Raw genomic sequence first — 22,569 nt, 5'->3', positions numbered from 1 at the left:
TTGTGTCCATGCAGCAGACAATGAAAAAGATGAGTGATGCTTCATTCTCGGCACCCGGTTCTCCAGTTGTTATTTCCATTGTGTTCCTCATTTTCCTCCTCTCGTTGACTCCTTTCTTTTCCCCTTCCCTCTCCCATTCTACTTGTTCCTTTTGTAGACTTTCTTTCTTTTTGTTCATTCTTTAACATCATGTCATATGAAATACCGCTACTAAATTTATATGGCTCTCAGAGTTGGCTGGACGTTTTCTTGTGGAGTCAAAACATATGTGGATACATTTTGCTTCCTTTCCATTTCTTCTGATTATTTGTCATCTTATCATTTTATATATACGCACACACATATATATAATACAACAGAGCTCCTCCTACTTTATATATATGTATTACACACATATTTATGTGAATAATATAAATAAAATTTAAACATATAATATAAATAAATATATACGCATATTTCTAGCATCTCTAGCCTTTTATCTCTGTATTTGCCTGTATCATTTTAGTTATTTCTTAGGCTATACTTACCCAGGTCCAAGATTTTGTTCCTCTGAGTTTTTGTGAAACCTGTCTCACCTGCTTTGTTAAAATGTTGGAATTGGTAGTTTAAGCACAAATCACTTTTGTTCCTTCTACTTCCTTTTCCAAACTGTTCTCTGAAACAGTTCACTTCCTGCCCCAAGATGAAGTCTTAGGTAAGCCCTGGAGCTGTGCTAGTCCCTTTTGGCAGCAGTGATATTCTCATTCAATATTAAAAAGCCTGAGCTGATATAATATTACAACTGGAAAATATGCAGTGAGGAAGTTGGGTGAGACTAGCCTCTTCTCTTGTCTAACCCTACTCTTTTAGCTAGTTCAAGCTGTGGAAGAGGGAGAGAAAGAAGTAAGAAGCAGGAATAGCCTTCTTATGGGCTTCACATCTCCCACATATGGAGGAGGCATGAGACATGTCTGTGGGTTCTTTAAAAACCCCTCTTTAGAAAGAATCTCTCCATGGAAGTTCTCTAAGGCAGGAGCTCCAGCTGATTGCCTCCCACACCCCTGCCAGGGTCATCTTGTCATTCAAATCATCTTTCCGGACAGAATATCTTTCAAGAAAAGCTAACTGAGCTCCTCCCTTTTCCAGAGAAGCCCATGAGAATCGTGCCTTCATGGTCCTACTGTCAGTGGGTGTGTAGCTGGTTCCGCATACAGTCACCATCTCTAGACTTGTTATATTCCCTATGCTACAATTTCTGTGCCTGTGACTTATTCATTCTATAACTAGAAGCCTGTATCTGCCACTCTCCTCCACCCATTTTGCTCTTCCCCCACCTCCTCCTCTCTGGCATCAGTTTGTTCTCTGTATTTATGGATCTGTTTCTGCTTTTTGTTTGTTTGTTTATTCATTTGTTTTATTTCTTCTGTTTCACATATAAGTAGAATTATATGGTGTTTGTCTTTTTCTGACTTATTTCATTTAGCATAACACCTTCTAAGTCCATCCAGGTTGTCACAAATGGCAAGATGTTATCCTTTTTTATGACTGAGTAATATTCCATCACACACACACACACACACACACACACACACACACATCTCCTTTATCCATTCATCTATCAATGAACACTTCAATTGCTTCCATATTTTGGCTATTGTAAATAATGCTGCAATAAACATAGGAATGCATAAATCTTTTGAATTCGTATTTTGCTTTCTTTGGGTAAATACCCAGTAATGGAATGACTGGATCATATGGTATTTCTATTTTTAATTTTTTGAGGAACCTCCCTACTGTTTTCCACTGTGGCTGCACTAATTTACATTTCTACCAACAGTGCCCAAGGGTGCTTTTTTCTCCACATCCTAACCAACACTTTTTATTTCTTGTCCTTTTGATTCTAGCTATTCTGACAGGTGTAAGGTGATATCTCATTGTGGTTTGAATTTGCATTTCCTGTTGATACACGATATTGAACATCTTTTCATGTATCTGTTGGCCATCTGTATGTTTTCTTTGGAAAAAATGTCTATTCACATCCTTCACCCATTTTTAACCAATTTTTTAAATGTTGAATTATATAAGCCCTCTATGTATTTTGGATATTTACCCCTTATTAGATATATCATTTGTGAATATTTTCTCTCATTCAGTAGGTTGCCTTTTCATTTTGTTGATGTTTTCCTTCACTGTGCAAAAGCTTTTGTTTTGGTGTCATCCCAACAGTTTCTTTTGCTTTTATTTCCCTTGCCTGAGGAGCCAGATTCAGAAAAATGTTCCTGAGGCTGATGTCAAAGAGATTACTGCCTGTCTTTTCTTCTAGGAATTTTATGTTTTCAGGTCTCACATTTAGGTCTTTAATCCATTTTGAGTTTACTTTTGTATACAGTGTAAGAAAGTGGTCCGGTTTCATTCCTTTACATGTAGCTGTCCAGCTTTCCCAGCACCATTAGTTGAAGAGGCTGTCTTTTCCTCATTGTATTTTCTTTCCTCCTTTGCCATAAGTTAATTGACCATATAAGTGTGAGTTTACTTCTGGGCTCTCTATTCTGTTCCATTGATCTGTATGTCGGTTTCTTTGCCAATACCATACTGTTTTGATTACTACAGCTTTGTAATATATTTTGAAATCTAGGGGTGTAATGCCTCTAGCTTTGTTGTTTTTTCTCAAGATTCCTTTGGCTATTTGGGGTCTTTTGTGGTTCCATATAAATTCTAGTATTATTTATTCTAGTTCTGTGAAAAAAATGTTGTTGGTATTTTCATAGAGATTGATTTTTATCCTTCATTCTGTTGATGCGGTGTGTCACATTGATTGATTAGCAAATATTGAATCATCCTTGCATTTCTAGAATAAATTCCATTTTGTCATAGTGAGTGATCCTTTTAATGTATTGTTGAATGCTGTTTGCTAATATTTTGTTAAGGATTTTTGCATCTATGTTCATCAGGGATACTGGCCTGTAGTTCTCTTTCTTTTCTTTTCTTTTCTTTTCTTTTCTTTTCTTTTCTTTTCTTTTCTTTCTTTCTTTCTTTCTTTTTTTTTTTTTGTAGTCTTCCTCTGGTTTTGGTATCAGGGTAATGCTGATCTCATAGAATGTATCTGGAAGCTTTTCTTCCTCTTCTATTTTTTTGGAATAGTTTGAGAAGAACAGGCATTAACTCTTCTCTAAATGTGTGGTAGAATTCACCTGTGAAGCTATCTGGTCCTGGACTTCTGACTGTTGGGAGTTTTTTGATTGTCAATTCAATTTCACTACTAGTAATTGGTCTGTCTGGATTTTCTATTACTTCCTAATTTGATTTTGGAAGATTGTATGTTTCTAAGAATTTATCCATTTCTTGTAGGTTGTCCAATGTGTTAGCATATCATTTTTCATAGTATTCTCTTTTATCCTTTGCATTTCTGTGGTGTTGGTTCTTACTTCTCTGTTTTCATTTCTGATTTTGTTTTCTCTCTCTTTTTTTTCTTGATGAGTCTGGCTGAAGGTTTATTAATTTTGTTTATCTTTTTTAAATTTTTTATTATGTTATGTTAGTCACCATACAGTACATCATTAGTTTTTGATGTAGTGTTCCATGATTCATTGTTTGCGTATAACACCCAGTGCTCCATGCAATACGTGCCCTCCTTAATACCCAATCCCTCCTCCCCCTCCCCCCTGAAACCCTCAGCTTGTTTCCCAGAGTCCATAGTCTCTCGTGGTTCATTCCTCCTTCTGTTTACCCCCCTTCATTCTTCCCTTCCTTCTCCTACCGAGCTCCCTGCTATTCCTTATGTTCCATATCTTTTCAAAGAACTAGCTCTTTGTTTCGTTGGTATTTTCTATTGTTTTTGTTTTGTTTCTATTTCATTTATTTCTGGTCTGATCTTTATTATTTCTTTCCTTCTACTAATCTTGGGCTTTATTTGTTCTTTTTCTAGTTCCATTAGATGTAAGATTAGATTATGTATTTGATATTTTTCTTGTTTCTTGAGGTATTTCTGTATCACTATAAATTTCCCTCTTAGAACTGCTTTTGCTGTGTCCCAAGGATTTGGGACTGTTGTGTTTTCATTTTCATTTGTTTCTATGCATTTATTTATTTCTTCTTTGATTTCTTCACTGACCTATTGGCTGTTTAGTAGCATGTCAGCGTCATCATTTTTATATTTTTGCTTTCTCAGTGAAAAGGAGAAACAGACGTAGAAGCCAAACTCTGAATAAAAGAATGCTACAGAACAGAGGCAAACCAAAAGGTAAAAAGAAAAAAAATTATTTTAAATTTTAATTTAAAGAAAGTATACATTTTCCATTTTCAGTAACTAAACGTCTAAATTCTCATGCTTTATTCTATGCTTTTAGTAACAAACCTCCTTCCCTATTGCTTTATGTAGCTGTACCATTGAGAAATATATCAGATTTAGTCAACTTCCAAAATGTGATAGGGAGAAAAAGATGATGACACCACAAAAAAGTAGTTTGGTGATGAGTCTGCAACCAGAACCTGGGGCGCAAGTGTCCCTGCAGTGCTGCCTCTGCTGAACTGATCGTTTTCAGGGCTGGAAGTAGTTGTAGCCCATGAAACGCTGTGTAATTCACAAGTCCTTCCTCGTGTCCCATGACCTTGAGGAATCTTGTGGACTCGAGAGTGTCACTTTACCTCTTCAGCCTCAGTTTACTCATCTATAAAGTAAGACAAATGATAAAAGCTTGACTGCCCTGCAAGGCCCGTGTCAGCCTCGTTTAGAGCTTCATAGCCTGTGGTTTTCATGAAAGGAGAATCTAGCTCACACACTAGTCCCAAGAGGATTTAAACAGAGGGAAACTGAGAGCAAGAGAATGTATGTTTGGCAATAATGGCTACTGCTCAACAGATTCAGATTATAGCCAGGGCTAGGGTTTAAGTTTGGCCACCTCATGGGAAAGGAAAGGACAGAGAGCAAGGAGAAGGCAGAGAGAGCACAGGTGTCTTCTCATGGGACAGTGGGCCTTGACTCTTGCAGGAAAAGAGAGGGGTGGAGGGGAAGGAGGGAGGGAGAATGAGCCAAAACTGGCTAGTTTTCGTGGGTATATCTACCACTTCAGCACTATGAGTGACAGGAGAGGGCTGTTCCACAGACAGTCACACTTGTGTAGATGACTTTTTGCCCCTAATATCCATACTAACTACCGTACTTGGCACAATCCTATTCTTTGGAGTTCATCAATGTAGAGCAATTTTTAAAGAAAGCTCTTTTGTAAAATACTACTATTTGTATCTATTTATTTGCAGTCTACATGTTCCCTATTTTACATGTCTTAAGTCTTTAGTATCAATAGCCATGCTTATGATTCTTTTATGCAGGTTTGGGAATCCCTCCTCTCAGTGTACCTCCATCATATCTTGATAATCTTCCTCAGGGTAATACTTTGTAGGGTAGAACATGCTTGACCTTGGGAGGTGATTCCTCTCAGAGTAAGAATCATCAATAAATATCTCATGGACCCATTTTTATCTTGATGAAATTTTAAAAACCCTTTGGGTAATTGTTATAACAAAGGCCCCACAAATGAAGGCTTTTTGTACTTGGTTGAAGAAAAAATTCCTTTCCAGCCTCATCTGATCATAATCTGTTTAAAGGAAAGACCAGTTATGGTTGCGTATCTGGAGGAGATTTTCTCCTGGGACCTGAACTACCCAAATTAGGACCCCAGGAGGCCAGCCATGGGCACAGACCTTTAGAAAGAAATAACATCCAGTGTGTGTCCCTGACCTCAACATTCAAACATTTGAATAATGGCAGACCCAAACATGCACATGGACATGACTCACTCTTTTTTGGGATACAATCAACCTATGAATCAGACACTATGTTCTTCTGGGACATTTTTTCAATCAACCCTTTGTGCTATCTCTAACCCTATGCCTTTTAGAACTTAGGCATCAGTTTCTATATGTTCCCCTTCATTGAGTTAGTTTTGACCTCCTTGCTCATTTGTGCCACCACTTCCAGCACAAATATCTTCTTTCAGGTTTAGGGTTTGGGGCAGCTACCTGACCTGTAGAATCCACCATGAAATCTCCCTTGAAACCTTGTATCATTGCCTTTTGTCTCTGTCTCTTTATTAAAGGAAATCTTCAGCACCTTCATTTAATCTGTATTTTTTCCTGTGAGCATTGATTTTCTCATTCGTAAAATGAGGATAGTATTAGTTCCTGTTTGATAGTTTTTCTAAGGATGAAGTAAGTTAATGAGGCAAAGTCTAAAGCTAGTTTTTGACACACAAGAAGCACTCCATAGATGTCTAACTTCACTATTCTTCTCACCTCAGTTGCTTTGGAAATCTACAAAACACTGTTTCAAATTTATTTGGAGATAATAGTAAAAGAAATATAGGATGAATCTCAGCTAAGTATCATCTTTGTAACAAAGTCTAGGCTAGGGTTCAGCAAACTATGGTCCACAAGACAAATCCAGCCCTCTGACTGTAAATAACGTTCTATTGGAACACAGCCACATCTTTTCATTTCCATATTATTTACGGATTCTTTCATAATACAACAGCAGATCTGAGTAGTCACAACAGCAATTATGTACCTTAAGTATTTACTATCTGGCGATTTATAGGAAAAAGTTACTGACCCCTGATTCATTCTCACATCTGCTATTTTTCTTGAAGTGCTAGACAGTCTTCTGAAAAGTTACATTTGAATGGTGTTTTTGTAAAAAAAAAAAAAACTATTTGCAATGTAATGTTATAAACAAGTGATAATTTGTGTTCTTTTCTTACTTTCTCAGGGAGAAAAAGAGTCAAAATCGGGTCTTTGAGAGGAGGCAGAAAAAGAGGTAAAAGGAAGGAAATAATATACTTTTAATAATTAAGTATATTATTAAATAATAATTTTATACTCTATTTTGAGTGATCAATCAGTTTTCTTTTCTTTTTTTTTTTAAGATTTTATTTATTTATGTGACAGAGAGACAGCCAGAGAGAAAGGGAACACAGCAGGGGGAGTGGGAGAGGAAGAAGCAGGCTCCCAGCGGAGGAGCCCGATATGGGACTCGATCCCGGAACGCTGGGATCACGCCCTGAGCCGAAGGCAGACGCTTAACAACTGCGCTACCCAGGCGCCCCTCAGTTTTCTTAATTGGCTTTTAGAGCAAGTAACAAATGTTAGGATATTCATTGGCCTTGGTTAATTTCAACAACAAGACAAGATGGCATAATACCCACTCCCTTGATTAGCCAGTTATTCTGAGACCCCAGGCCTCCTTGGACCTGTAAAGGGCTTCTTTGACTATACTGATAACTTCTGAGGAAAGAAATACAAAGAAAAAAATATAAAGGTATGACTCTCATGATATTTAGCTGACCCTTCTCTTGCCCACATAGCCACAGGCTGTTCGTTAAGAGGGACCCTGGGTGGTAATACAAGACCTGTGTCCTAATTCCCCAACTTCCTTTGGTTGTGTGACTTTGGATTATCATTTGGGGGAGGGGTTGCCTCAATTTCCTTCTCTGTAAATGGGTTGGTGGCAGGTAAATTAGACTGAGTAACCTTCTAGGCCCACCCCGGCTCTAACAGAACCAACTCTGGATGGACCATGGCCATCCACCCTTCCCATTCCATAGAGAAGCCCCAGCATGTGTCTTTAATGAACCCCCCCCCCAATGTTGGTCAGAAGGGTAGAAGCAGATGTTCCTGCTTCCAAAGTTCATTTTTTTAATGTTTTTTTTAATGTTTTTTTATTATATTACGTTAGTCACCATACAGTACATCCCCGGTTTCCAATGTAAAGTTCGATGATTCATTAGTTGCGCATTCATTTTAAGACTTGCAACACCTGCTTCAGATCCCAATGGCCCCACCCAAAAGATGCGCAGAGGTCCTCTCCCTGAGTAATTTGCAGTTCTAGCACACTCTACCCTGAGTTTCTCTTTCAGCCACAGAGAAAGCTCACATGAAGGAGAATGCAACAAGCACAGAGCAAGGAGAGAAGAGAGACACTGCCTCTGCTAGGTGCCCCGTTGCAATCTTGCTTTCTGTCCCTCAGCCTGATTCCACAAGTGGAGAGACAAAACTAAAAGTTGAGGTTTTATCTCCAGCTACATAACTTCAAAGCAATAATATGATAGGAGGAAAATCATTGCACAATGGGGAGTTGTGGTCAACAAACTTGGAGGTTCAGACACCTCCACACAAAGATTTTAATGTAGGGTTTTGAAGAATGACATTATCTTTGTACTCCTAATCTACCATGGAAGAAAGACCTAGAAGGGTAATGAGTTCATGGGGGAAACCCTCCCATACATTTTAGATTATAAAAGAAAGATCTCAAGACGGATGAGGTCAAAACAGTGCACAGTTGTAGAGAAAGATGGAATGAAAAAAATAATGCTTCTTTCCAGGTCCAAGAATTCCCAGAGATATACATATGAATTTTTCCCATCCGCAACTTCCTGTGACCTGTGGAGAGGCAACGGGGACTTTACATAAGGAGAAAATGAAACAAGGTGGGTTTCATGATCTTCTATGCTTTTCAACTGGAAAATACCCATGTGAATAATATATTATTCAGGGGGTAGGCGCCTGTGTTGAGAGTCTCCCAAGACCATTCCTAGGTTTGGTGATTCACTAGGAGGACTCGTAGGGCTCAGCAGATAGTGAACTCATGGTGATGATTCATTAGATTGAAAGGATACAAAGCAAAATCAAGGAAGGAAAAGACACACAGGACAAATTCCAAAGGAAACCAGGTGCCAGTGTCCAAGAGTCTCTCCCCGCAGAGTCACACAGGACACACTCAATTCTCTAGCAGTGAGTTGAGCAACATGGGTGAAATGCCGTCACCCAGAGAGGCTGCCTCCAGCCTTGGGAGTACAGGTTTTTATCAGGGGTTAGTCACGTAGGTGTCCTCTGCCTAGCACACGCCAAAATTCCAGACTCCCAGAAGGCAAGCAGGTGTTTGGCGTAGACCATTTACATTGTTTATATAAACAGCTTAGGACAGTGAGACACTCTTTTAAGTTCTGGGAATGGTGGAACCCCTCCCCAAATCTAAGTTCCCCAATGCCAGCCAAGAGCCAACCTTGCAAGCAGACCTTTCTAAAGATAGCAGCCTCCCATCTGACCCATTAGCTCTTTTCTGCACAGCATCCCAGATAGGCTAGAGGAAAGACGGCACTTCCACACTTAAAAATTAATAAACATAATAGGACATCTCTCCTTTCCCCATAGAAAATGTTCACAGGATGCCTGTCCAGCACCCAATGCGAGACCAAGTACTTCAATATCAGAGTGGAATATGTACACATTTGGGAAATCTGGTGACAACTTTCACAGCCCCATTCCCCTTAACATCTGTACAGCCTTGTGCTAATGACGAGGAGCACAGGATTTAGAATCAGAGGACCTGGAGTCAAGTTCCACTGATACCACGAGTGTCTGTTCCATCTGGGCCACATGCCTAGTCTCTCTCATCCTGAACTTCCTCCCGTACAAAATGGGAATAATAATGAAACTTAACCTTGACACGTTATTATGAGGGGGAATAATGAGATGACAGATATGAAATACTTTGCAAATCATAATTGTTAAAGGACAGTACAAATGTCCATCTGTCATAATCGATACCCCCTTCCCCAAATACAGTTCTTTATTTTTTTTATTTTTTTGATAATAATATTTTTTTATTATGTTATGTTAGTCACCATGCAGTACATCCCTGGTTTTTTATGTAAAGTTCCATGATTCATCAGTTGCGTATAACACAGTTCTTTAGGCACCAAAAAGTATCAATGTTTGCCCTGTGACCATATTGCAGATGTGTAATTTAACTTTTCCCACTTGATGACATTTCCAAAATCACTTTTACCATTAAGTAGCTATGAGTCCAAAATATGAGAAATAATTTTTTTGAAAGAAAGAGGGAGAGGGAGAGAGAGGGGGAAGGGGCAGAGGGAGAGGGAGAGAGAATCCCAAGCAGACTCCATGCCCAGTGCGGATCCAATGTGGGGCTCTATCTCACGACCCTGAGATCCTGACCTGAGCCAAAATCAAGAGTCAGATGCTCAACTGACTGAGCCATTCAGGTGCCCCCAAAATATGAGAAATAATTGATTGCCATTAGCTGGATGACCAACGTTGTACAAGAGGAGGCAGATGTGGCTGTGATGACGCTGCCATGTGGCCACCTGTGTGGCCTCGTCTGCCCCCTCTGAAACTCAGCCTGGCTCTCAGAGAAGGGGAGGAAAAGAATCCTGCTCATTCATCTTCAGAGCATTCAACTTTTTCTCTTTTGAATATAGTGAAATACTTTTTAAAAATAAATGTTGGTGCTGATTATTGTCCTCATTGCACAGAGATCAAAGACCTGTGTGCACAGGACAGGAAGTGCCCTCCTGCCCTTGCCTTCTGGGCTGCTCATGGGTTCTCTTGCTGTAGATTCTGAGCCCAGGACAGGTGGCCCAGGTCCATGCTGAAGGCCACATTCTGGGGGAGGGGAGGGGGGTGCTCCCTGGCAACTCTTTGTTTTGGTCTCACAGGAACCTCAGAGAAGTGTATAGAGGCTATGAATGGAAAGTGGCTCACCCTCAGGGAATTCGAAGTTGAAGGAAACCGCTCACGATCCAAGAACTGGAAGATGAGCGTGAGATGTGGCGGATTCCCCCTAAAAGATCTGATTAAGGTATCCCAATGACAAACGGCTTAAATTCACCAGCTCCAAGCATTAGCAGAATATCCCAGTGTCCAGAAAACTGTCCTGATGCCCTTGCCCAGGTCACAATACATGTGTCACTTACTAACATTGCACTCAGAAGCATCTGGGCTGCTTTATATTACAGCTTAATCCTCTAAATGCATGAGCTCTTATCCTTTTGAACGTAGGACAGTAAATTGTGGCCCTGATGGGTCCATGAATAATCGCCACTGTGTAATGTGGTCACAGGGAAGTAATTTAAATGGGTGGTGGGGGTCTTAGACTTTGGAGGCTAGAGGAAGGAGTCTGGACCCTTCCTTTAATCACGGAGGGGTCATGGGAGGGTTTTGAGTTAGGGACTGACTCACACAGGTGAAACACTGCTTTAGAAGTATTAATCTGATCAGTGAATGCAAGATGGGTTGGAGGGTGGAGTGCTGGCAGCCATGAAGGCTTCACATGACCTCCACAGCCTCTGTGCCTGATCCAGTCCTCCCAGCCTGCAAGGCCCAGCTCAGACAGCACACTCTCCCTACACTTGTTTCCTGTGGCTGCTCTAACCAGTCTCTACAACTTGGCTTAAAACCATACAAATCCATTATCTAAACAGTTCTGGAGGCTAGAAGTCTGAAATCAGTTTCACTGGGTTCAAGTCAAGGTGTCGGCAGGGCTGGTTCTTTCTGGAGCCTTCCAGGGAGAATTTGTTCCTTGCCTTTTTCAGCTTCTGGAAGCTGCCTGCGTTCCTTGGCTTGAGGCCGTTCCTCGCATCACTCCAATGTTGTGTTCTGTCATTACATCTCCTACTCCTCACTCTGACCCTCCTGCCTCCCTGGCAAAAGGATGCTGGTCATTACGTTGGCCCCACACAGATAATCAGAATGATCTCCCCATTGCAAGATCCTTAATTTAATTACAACTGCAAAGTCCTTTTTACCACTTAAGTTAACATATTCAGAGGTCTGGGGTTTGGGATCTGACCATCTTGGGGGGCCATTATTCAGCCTACCATACTCACCCATCTCTGGATCCCAAAATACTCTAGGAGAGCACAGTTTACATTTCATCATCCTTACTCATCCTACTTGTCTCCCCAAAGTCCTAGACACATTTGTGTGCCCAGGGCCACTGATGGGGCCTGCCCCCTGCCCATCACTCCGCAGGTGTGTGCCAGTGGAGCGGCTGTGGCAGGCGAGGTATAGAGACACAAGCTAGAGGGTTCTGGGGGGTGGAAAGAAAGCAGTGGGTATAGAAGATATTGTGAAGGAAAACCTGGCAAGGCTATGAGGAAAGCAAGAGAGGATGCAGTTTTTAAAGCTTAACTTAAATCTGAGTCTGGGTAAGAGAGAGGAGTGTGTTACAGATTTGGAGAGGGACATTATTTTCCATGAAGACACCTTGAATTTGCTTTGACGGGAGGACGTATCTGGAGGGCAGCTGGAAATACCAAGCTCACAGAGTAGAAACAGGGAGCCATCATAGCACTACTCTCATTTCTCTTTCAGAATAAGAGTCTACCAGACCCGCCCAGAAGAAGAAGAAGAAGAAGGGTAATTATCACATGACTTTCAGTCTATGTCTCACTCCCTTAGGATGGATAATAGCCATGTGTCACCTGGCAAAGCAAACAAGCCAAATCACATTCTCTCCCTTTCTTTTGTATCTTTCCTCTCCTTCACATGCACACACACGTTCACACGGACTCCTTCTTTAAGGGAACGTTCCTTTCCTTTATGGAGATACCACCTTAGAGAATAGAGAGATTGGAAGGATGATGTGACAGGGGTGAGACATTGCCGACCCGGAAGATCTTCTGCTTGGTGGAGAGGCCACTCCAGGGACATGGCTTTGAAGTTGGGTGTCTGCATGAAAGCATCAGGCCTCAGCAGAGGGGCTTTGCAAACCGCAGTTCCATCTATGGAGATGAATTCTCTTTCCTTCAAAGTCACATGTGAAGTTCATGGACCAGTGGTTTCCATGGTGCATGGATTCCAAGAAAGGAGATGGGATAGCTGGTGTCTTCCCTGGCCTCTCCAAGAGCCGGTATGAGAAAGAACCTGTGTGGTGCACAAAGGAGAAGGAAGAGCTTCCATTTTCTTAACTTCCAATAGGGGTGACCTTGGTCCATCTCTGCTGCAACAAAAAGTCATAGTGTTCCCAAAGCTGATTTCTGGGGCTACCTGCCCCACTGACTTTATGCTAGCAGCTCAGTCACGAGGGCCTGTATCCCCTGGGTTTTCTGGAGAAAGATACGTAATTTGCTCTGTTCCTTAAGAGCAAACATCTCTACCCAGTGCTAGGAAGTCAAGGGTAACTCAGTCTGGGTTAATCAACTGAATTGGCCATCTCCCATCCCTTCATCACAGATGCCATCTCTCAGGTCCCTCTGGGCTTACAACGCTTAAGATGTGACTACCTCCGTTCTCAGAGCATCTCTCCAGAGGGTCCTTTCCTTCCCTCGCCTCTAGGCTTCTGTCCTACACCATCAAATGACAGGTGGTGCTATTGGCAGTTTCCCAGCTCATAAGATTCCTGCTAAACCCAATGGTGACAGCTGAGGTGTTCCAAGATAGTAAGACAATCATTTATTGGCTGCTAAGAATCCTCATCTCCTGAGTGACAGCTGTGTTCATTTGTCTGCGCACTTCCATATCCATTCAACAAACACCTGTGGAGCAAACACTAAGCACTAAGCATATGCGTGGCCAGTGGCAGTGCACAGGAGGCCAAAGCAATGGACCCAAGGGGCTGTTTCAACTTCACTGTCTAACGTGGGACAATAACTATAGGGGAGGGGTGGGAGGTTCTAGGCCGCTCTGAGAGGCAGGCGGTGACGTGGCTGCCTCCCAGGTCGTTGTGCTTTGGATCACACTGACTGGCTTAACTGCGGCCTCACTTTCTTGGGCTGGAGGTAGTAGCTGAGTCAGCCATTGCTCCAGACTGAAGGAGGCCAAGTCATTCCATAGAATCCAAGGTCAATGCATGATTTTGGGATTCAGGAGGAAGTAGAGAGGTGCTTAGCTTCAGGAAGAAGAAGGATGGAACTGGGGACCTTAGACCCATTTTATTTTCAGGGCTAGGCCCTGGGTGAGCTGCAAAAGGCAGTGGGTTCTCTGGGACACTGGCATGGTCCAGGACTCTGGGGGCTGCGGTCACTGGGGGCCGTGGGTATCCAGTCCTCGGCCTGATTCCCTCATTGCAGCTCCAACTCCATCCGTGGAATCCAGGACCAGGCTCGCTGCGTGGCCTCACAAAGGCCTGCCTTGAGTCGGACAGTCAGAGACTGGAGCTTGCATTGGGCCAAACTGTCAGTGACATACAATTTCATGCTTTTTCATTCCCCAGTTAGATATACAGACCCATAAATGCAGATATCAAGCAAAGGGAGGGCTGTGGTATGAATCCTTTACATAAACAAGTCTGCTCAGATATGTGGTTAATGAAAATCATATTCAATATTGTCACTCAATCTTTCTCTCTTTTCAGCAGACAATACCGGAGCCTAGCAGCAATGACTTTTTTGATCCTAATGACCGTTGTGTAAGTACTAACTCCCCCACTTGTGACCCCAGAATAATCCAAGCCTTGTCCCTCCACACATGACCTGTGTCGTTGCTTCGTTTCCCTGACGTGTGCTCACACTCAGTAGGAGCGTGTCACTGTGTGTGACGAGCAGAGGACAGCAGACGTATCACCCACACCAGGGAGATGATGCCTCTGCATGAAAGCTTCCTTTCCGTTTGCTCAGGGAAACCTTCCTGTTTCCTTACTTCCCCTCGAGAGTGAGTCTGGGAGGCAGAGCGCTAGACCAGTGGGGTCTCTAGAGCCAGGACTTAAAGTGGGAATAGCCGAGGCTGGCCTGCACATGATGGGTAAGGAGCAAATAAATCTGAGAGAATAGCAGCATTTTACAGAAGGTGATAAGGAAGGAAAGGAAGATCACAAACACCCGCTTCCAGATAGAGGCAGAACTACGGGGATTTGGAGCGTCCGCCAGAAGGAGCAGGCTGGGCCAATCTGGCAAGTCCGGGGGTGGACGGGGTGGACCCTGTCACCGGTCCTGCAGAGAAACGTACATAGGGCAAGAGGGTGCCGTAGAGAAATATCCGCAGGGTCCTTGATGGAGCCCCTGGAGCCCACCTCACGGGAGCCGTCAGGGGCTGAGCTGGCTAAGACGGAAACTATCAACACGTAGCAGATCACAGGCATTTGTGCTCAAACTGCTTGGCTAGCGCTTGACTATGTGTAGACCCTTCTGATGCCGCAAGCCCTGCGTGCTACGGTTGCCTGCACTGAAGTCTGCCAACGTCACAGACGGCCCCCCCCCAAGCTAAATCACACTTTGATTTCATCGCAACAATACGGGTGTTTTAGTCTAAATCACCCTTTCGCACAACTCCAGGGGGGGCTCTCACTATAAAATGATGTGCGGCTGTACTGATACAGGATGCTTATGGAGAGGGGATAGAAAAGGATTGCCATGCCCTCTGGTCCTCTAGCAGACGCATCGCCCAGCACGGTCTAGATGCAGCCACATGACTTCGATTCCTCTGCTGGAGGTGGGACTAGCGGAATAGCTCTCATCTCTGGGGTCTGCGCAACTTTGCTGATAACTGGAACGGACATAGGGTTATTTCTCACAGCTCGCAACCAAGCCCTCTGTGAAGATAAAAAGGCAACTCCTCTAACAAGAATGTCCTCACTCCTTTTCGTAACCTTTCTGTGACAGATTTCGTAGGCTGATAATGACTCTACTCACAGCTCCCAGGCTTTGCCGGGAGAAGTCCTGCTAGAGCTTGGGCTCCCGGCCTTGGCGGCACATGGCAACCCGCTGGAGGTGCCACCCACAGAAGTTCTGATGGTAGCGTTCGGGGGTGCTGCCCGGGGGTCAAGATTTTCCAAAGCTCCTCTGGCCATTTTTTGGGTTTTTTTTTTTTTAAGATGTTATTTATTTGACAGAGAGAGAGAGAGCCAGCGAGAGAGGGAACACAAGCAGGGGGAGCGGGAGAGGAAGAAGCAGGCTCCCAGCGGAGGAGCCTGATGTGGGGCTCGATTCCAGAACGCCGGGATCACGCCCTGAGCCGAAGTCCGACGCTTAACAACAGAGCCACCCAGGCGCCCCTCCTCTGGCCGTTTTGATGCACAGCCAAAGTTGTGGGCCCTGGTGGGATGGTGCTGTTCAGTCTGTAGTGTCCATCCGAATCTCCCGGGCTTCTGACTCAGTGAGTGAGGGATGGAGCCTGAGAATTTACACTTCCAACAAGATTCGTGGATGCTGTTCCTGCTCTTCCAGAAACCACTACCTTAGAAGCCGGAGGCCTCCACTAACGACTGCACCTTCAAACCATCTGGGGAATGTTTAAAACATACCGCCTCTGTCCTCCCCACCTCGGGGAAGCAAACAACCCAAATCACGTGCAATTAATTGAATCTCTGAGAATGGGGCCTTGGGCATCCGAATTTTTTAAAGCTCCCCAGGATCTACTGCAACAGGTAGAGAACCACTGCCAAGCAAAAGGACAAATTTCTTGCTAAAAAGATTAAAGAGATATACGTCGAGTCTGTGGGCTTCCTAGACGATGGACCGTCCTACACGGGATTGGCATGTTTATTCATTCTTTGTCAGGGCCTGTGTACAGTGCACTTTATAGAATGATGGTCCAGAAACCTCCACCCAGCAATGGTCAGCATCCACGAGTGTCATCTGTTATGGCAAAAAAGAAAAATGTTTACATGGCCCACACCAGGCCCATGTGGGGATGTATCCAGGGATGTCCCTTCCAGGCCATTCCTTAAGTTTTACCTTTCAATAAAGGGAGCACATGGGCAAGATACAAGAGCCTAGAATTTCCTCGTATGTGTAACTTTTGTGTCTCTTCTTCTTATATTGAATTTATCGATAAAAAGTATTTACAAATTGAGATATGTCCCAATTCACATCAGCTCATTGGGCGCAGGGATGATATTCTGACTGTTATGATTTAGAACCTAAAAAGCAGGCTGCTGTGCTCTGACTAATAAGACAGTGTTGTAAGTAGGACATCAGCATCCTTGTGGCTGCAGACTTCCCAGAAGCACTGAGAAGGAGATGGGATATTTGAAAAATGGGATCAGCAGGACCAGTGATGAATTGGCTATCTGGAAAAAAAAAAAAAAAGCAGAGGGTTAGAAAAAAATCCAAGAGAGTAGAATATCATGGAACAAAACATAAAGAGTGTTTCTGGAAGGAAGAAGTGGAAGGGTACTCCCTGTCACCTCCGCACTTCCTCAACACCACCAAGAGTCCCAACCACCCATCGCTGGGTTGGCCAGCCCCCGAATGTGTGCATTATTTCGTACCTAGATTGTTACAAGAGGATGGAAATCCTTCTTCCAACCCATGGTATAAACAGGATATTTTCATCTAGGTGTCGAGCTGCCACCCATTGGACGAAATGTTTCCCCACCACATGGTCTTCCTCAATTAGCTCTCTTGCTGCTCGGGTGGTCCCAGGAGAGGAACCAGGCGCTCATCCTTCTGGGCATTTCTGCAGCACAGACACACAACCTTCTTCCATAGAAATCATAGTATGTAGGGATTCACATATTGCCACATAGATCAGCGCACACACACACACACACACACACACACCAGGGAAAAATGTGATTTCTTTTACCCATCAATGGGCTTATTCCTTGACCAAGTCTTATTTTAGTCTATTAATTCTATTGCTTTTAACATGTGTTTGCTACTCCATGATACTTAGATACAAACACTATCACAAATGTTTAACTTCACTAAAGGAAATTAAATCTGGCTTAAGATCCCACATATTGCGACTGGAAGAAATCCAACATCAACCGATTTTGTGGGCCCCTCCACTTTCCTTATCTACAAAAACACCAGGCCTTCCATGTGCTCAGAAAATGAGAGTATGGCCTGGGCCTTCAGTCGTGATGGTCACTGTTACCACAGTCCCTGGCCGTTTGAGGATGGCACCTCCACACCTTACATGCCGAGCTCCATCATGAGACATCTTCTCCCAAGCGCCTAGAGCCAAAGATCTCTGTCCTCCCTGGCATCCACCTGGGCATCCGTGTCCCTATCTTTCCAACCCAGAGGTCCTGTCACAGGGCCAGGGGCCCTCCAGGCACAGATCTATAGTGCAGGAACTCCTCTCCAGGCCCTCCAAATCATGGGGAACTTATGGCCAAGAACATAGGAAGAGGTGATATGTCAGAAGTGTAATCTCTTATATTAAATCTTGGTAAATCACTCTTCAATGAGTCAATGTAGATGATACAATGTAGACAACTAGATAAGACACAGTATTATATTCCCGAGCCAAGTTCTGCCAGCAAAATAATAAATTTCTCAGATTATCTTTAATTTGTCCTTTTTTTGTGGTTGTTGCCAGCTGTGTCCGAATCTCTGTCCTCATAAAGAAAACTTTAATGCTCTAATAGCCACTTCCTCCCAAACTCCGCTGTAGACCAGAATGTCCTCTCCCGAAATCTTCACTCAATGTTATTCCTTAATATTTTGAGGAGAGAAATCTACAAGTGTCACCTGGGTACAAGCAAAGGCCGTGCATTCTAGAGTCCCAATGTGTCGACCTTCTGGGGTCTCACTGATTCCAGCGATGTCTGCATTATCTCCCCTTCTAGCCAGGAAACTCAAATATATGTGAGGTGTGCCGTAGACCTGGAAAGCTGTTCTGCTGTGACTTTTGTCCAAGGTCCTTTCATGAGACATGCCACATCTGCCTTATAGATGCTGAGAGGTTAGTGAGCCCTGGCTTGCCCTTCCTTCCTTCCTCCCACCACGCGCCCTCGGCCTGCAGAGTTTGTCGCTGGTTGTATGTGTCTTGATGCAGAGGGAGCAGAGTCTTAAAGTATCAAGATCCAGGAATGTTCCAGAGTTGTTTAATGGTGCTAGCAGCAATAGATTAATGGGAAGCAAAAACTCTTCAAGTGTCACCCCCACATCCCCCACTTGGTTCCCAGACCCAGGCACGTTGATGGGGTGTTGACACCATACATTAGGTGCTGGTTTAAAGCATATACCACCTGCTATGGGAACATCAAAAAGTTGACAAATTCGGGACTGTGATGAGCCTTCAGATGGCCATGATGCTACATTTCCTTTTCCTTAAAATGTGTCTCTAGTCGGAGATGATGGTATGAGGGATAACATGGAGATCGATAAGACATTCTGTAAGTGATAGTATAGGCAGAATTGCTGTGGCCAGGGAGGATGGATCATTTCTATCAGGATTATGTCTGTCCCTATGAAGACAGAGCATTGCCCCTTGGTAATGGGAGAGTCTAATATAATCCACCTGCTCCCAGGTAGTTCTCAGGAAATAGTGTCGTCTTAGGGATTCTGCAGAAAGTTCTGCAGTTGGGCAATTCGCAAAGGCAGAAAACACGTCTGCTGTATTGCTGAGGCCATGTGCAGTCCCCATCCTCGCGCCACGGGTACTCGGGAACGGGCCCCTTGAGCAAGCACTGGAGTAGCCAAGGAGAGAGGCAAATGACATCTCTAGGAAGGATCACTGTATCCATTTGATTATCGAGAGCCTTCAGCACAGGGAGCCTGGCAGAGAAGAATGGAGAATGAATCTAGGCAGATGTCTGACACTACTCCGTTCATAGATTTCCTTTCCAAAAAAATTTTGCAGCACCAGTTCTAGGCCCAGGTATGGCCATGCCAGAGGAGAGGATGCCTGTAACTCTGTGCTCTGTGCTTCCTCAGCAAAATTGAGAAAAAAGAGCTGGTTTCCTTTTACTATGGTCTGATGGCTCATTGAGGCCCAAGACTCCAGTGCTGACGGTACCAATTTCCAATCCTCAATTTTAACAGGCAGGGCTCACAGTGGCTCAGATGAGAACTCTAAGTTTTAAGATGAATGAAAGACCATCACCCACCGTGTCAGCTCACAACAAACTGTCAGTCCTCTACCACTGTTCATGGGAGGGCGTCTGGCAACTGTGCTCAAAGGGGGCTGTAGTGCAGAGCAGTGTCCCAGAGAGAAGTTGGATACAATGTGGAAACCACCAGTCATCCCTGAACAGAGGTCTTCAGCAGCTGAGTCACAGAGAACCTACCTTTGCTCACCTTATGCCCAACTTCCCAGGAACCCATGGAGCTGCATCTTCTGCAGGATAGAGGCTCTTCCACAAAGCCAACAAGGTCACCAGGTATCTGAGGTCCTAAGGAGGCGGATGGTGCCTAATGAACAGTTGGTGAGTTGAAATGTGAACCGGAAGTCTCCTCCTTTCTGTTGACTTGAGAGAAGAAGCGAACAGTCTTGCAGGGGCTGGAGGGTGGGTGCCCAAGGGCGAACTGCAGTCCCCTGCTGTGCTTTGATCACATGATCTAACACTAAAATTTGTATTCCAAAGACAATTCCCATCCCATGTTTATTTCCTAGGCCACAGGTTTGGGAACCATGCATTCTGTCCGAGCATGTGTACGCTTCATTCTCTCCAAGTTGCTTTTCACTTAAAATCTCCTCTATCTTTTGCAGAAATGTGAATTTGTCCTCTTGAAGCTCTACTGCTTTTCGAAAAGCCTCTTTTCCGCCTTAAGACCACATTATGTAAGTAATGGAAACAGAGCCCAAACTGGCGTTGTCCAATTTGTGATATGGATCCAATGGGTGCACTTGTCATCATCGTCATCTTGTTGACGAATGTCTGGGTCGCTTACTCAGTCCTCGGCCGCGGAAGCTGCTACCGCAAAGTACTATGGACAGGGCACCTCAAAGGGCAGATATTTATTTCTCCCAGCTCTGGAGGCTGGAAGCCTGAGATCGGGGTGCCAGTGTAGTCCTGCAGACTGCCAACTTCTTTTTGTACCTTCACATGGTGGAGAGAGGGAGAGAGCTCTCTGGGGTCGTTTTTATAAGGGCGCTAATCCCATTCATGAGGCTTGTCCTCACAATCTAATCATCTCCCAAAGGCCCGACCTCCTAATACCGTCACACTGCGGGCTAAGATTGCAACATAGGAATTTGGGGAGGACACAAGCACTTGGTCTGTAACAGCAGGTAGACCTGGAACAGGGCTAACAGCCTGCCCTTTGGCACTTTTGTCAACAGAGTAGTGACGAGTCTCATGGCCCAAAGAAACCCATGTGGTTAAACAAAATCAAGAGAAAGCTGAATATGAAACTGTACCTCCTGGTGGGGGAGTTCGTGCAGGACATGCACCTCATCTTTCAGAACCACAGGTCTTTTTGCAAGGTGAGCGGTCCCCTCTGCATCCCTCGTTCTATCCGTTAAGCCTGCTGTCCATCCTCCTGTGTCAGCTGAATGTTGCACTTTCCCTCATCTTGTGGCAAGCCTACACAAGCGCGAATTCTGGAGGTATTCTAAAAGCCCTGTGGTCTAAGGTGGGGGAGTAGTAACAAACCAGGTCTCCTTGCAGACATTACCTTAGGAGCTCAGAGTTTACTCACTTCTAGATACTCCGTGTTCGTCCACGGAGAGCAGTGGACTGCAGACCTATTTCCTTCCACAAGAAATGGAAAGGCTTTTTTTTTTTTTTTCTGGACCTGGGTAGCTCTGTGTATGTGCCTGAAGTCTCCGCATTTGTCCCGAGTTCCTATCCTTACTCAGCCGGACGCCGAGAGAGACTGGAGGCCTAGGCATAGAGGACGCGCATGCGCAGTTTGCTGGTCCTGCCGCGCACCTGCTGTCTGGCCTCCAGGACCTCAGGATTGTGCGGACAGGGGCCTCCCCCTCACCCCTGGACATCTCCCTATCTCCACTGGTTCCCCGTGCTGCGGTCCGGATGCAGAGCAGGGGAGGTTGCTTACAGGCAGAACCCACAGGGCCACAGTGCTAGGAGGGCATCTCTACAGGAGGCAGGCTTCCCAGATTGCTCCGCTGCTCCCGGTGCATTTTAAAGGCAACTCGTGTTTGTCTTCTCTAAAGGAAGCTACCAAATCACATTTCTCGAATTTCAAAATCTTGGATTTCTTTACCTTCGAATTTCTTAGTGCTTTATCAAAAGTAAACAAGGTTGATCTGAAGGGCTGAGGGAGAAAGGGGAACGCCACGAATTTGCCTTTAACATTTCTGTACCGTTGTAGTGTTGCGAGTCGTAAGTGCTGTGTTTGAAAATCAAGCAATTAGTATTTTTTAAAAATTAACAATAAATTTCTGATGAAGAATGAGACTATAATCCAACACTATGTTGCATCTTTGTCTTCCGTATAAGGAGAAATGATCAAGCTATCACAAGCCACATGATACTCTTAACTGTATTAACTCTCACTTAACATTTGGGATAGTCCGAAACAAAGCTCTGGATTATATGGAACATGGAGAGCCTAAACTCAGTTGCTATGGCCGTTCTCACTTTTGTCTTTGCTTTTTCAGGACAACCAGAAATTCACCACGCCTGAACTTCAGCTCAAGGCCATATTTGAGAATACTTTCAGAAACACTTTTGCAATTCAGGAAACAAGCCAGAATAGTTCTCAGTAGGAGCCCATTCTTCCATAAAGTAGCCCTTCCCCGGCCCCCAACAGACCCTTCAGCAGCTCCGTGGTAAGGGGCTGTGGTCCCTCCCACCGACAATTCTGCCTGTTGCTGTACAAACAACTTTTTCAAAATTTTTTGTTGCCATTTTTGTTCATTTATTTTTCTAAATAAAATATAAAATTATCTTGTCAAGCTCTCTTATTGAATAATTTGGAGTGACATTTACAATAGAAAATACTGGGTCTTTCTATAAGGGATCGTATCGCGTGCTTCCATTTATTTTAATCTTTTATTAGCCCCTTAACTTTTCTCTTCCTTTCCCCTCTCCACACAGGATTTACCCATTTCTTTCTTTTCTTTCCTTTTTTTTTTTAACACTCAGGCGGTTAATATTTTTTCTTGCTATTTGAATGTAAACTATCCCCCCAATGTATTTTATTATCAATTATTGAC

The 22,569-nt window shown here is 43.9% G+C and overlaps 1 protein-coding gene across 8 annotated transcripts in view; it reads left to right on the top strand.

Annotated features, from left to right (window-relative positions):
• The window catches only part of SP100 (SP100 nuclear antigen), an 89,001-nt gene extending 66,697 nt beyond the window's left edge, over positions 1-22,304 (top strand). For 5 of the 8 annotated variants that reach the window (XM_040639264.1, XM_040639262.1, XM_040639254.1 and 2 more), the window contains 11 exons: positions 4,148-4,219; positions 6,743-6,790; positions 8,355-8,459; positions 10,491-10,633; positions 12,148-12,192; positions 14,129-14,182; positions 18,290-18,405; positions 19,762-19,870; positions 20,155-20,226; positions 20,728-20,871; positions 22,012-22,304. In XM_040639264.1, the coding sequence (XP_040495198.1) occupies positions 4,148-4,219; positions 6,743-6,790; positions 8,355-8,459; positions 10,491-10,633; positions 12,148-12,192; positions 14,129-14,182; positions 18,290-18,405; positions 19,762-19,870; positions 20,155-20,226; positions 20,728-20,871; positions 22,012-22,119 (1,016 nt within the window). In that variant the 3' untranslated portion in view covers positions 22,120-22,304. Of the gene's footprint in view, positions 1-4,147; positions 4,220-6,742; positions 6,791-8,354; positions 8,460-10,490; positions 10,634-12,147; positions 12,193-14,128; positions 14,183-18,289; positions 18,406-19,761; positions 19,871-20,154; positions 20,227-20,727; positions 20,872-22,011 lie in introns of those variants that run through there. The other 3 variants (XM_008690363.2, XR_005837150.1, XR_005837149.1) reach the window with 3 other exon arrangements.
• Positions 22,305-22,569: the final 265 nt, after the last annotated feature.

This window comes from Ursus maritimus, unplaced genomic scaffold (genome assembly GCF_017311325.1).
Source record: "Ursus maritimus isolate PB19 unplaced genomic scaffold, ASM1731132v1 scaffold_1, whole genome shotgun sequence".
NCBI classification, from domain to species: domain Eukaryota; kingdom Metazoa; phylum Chordata; class Mammalia; order Carnivora; family Ursidae; genus Ursus; species Ursus maritimus.
The sequence above is the reverse complement of the archived record's forward strand: the minus strand, read 5'-3'. Positions and strand labels throughout refer to the sequence as shown.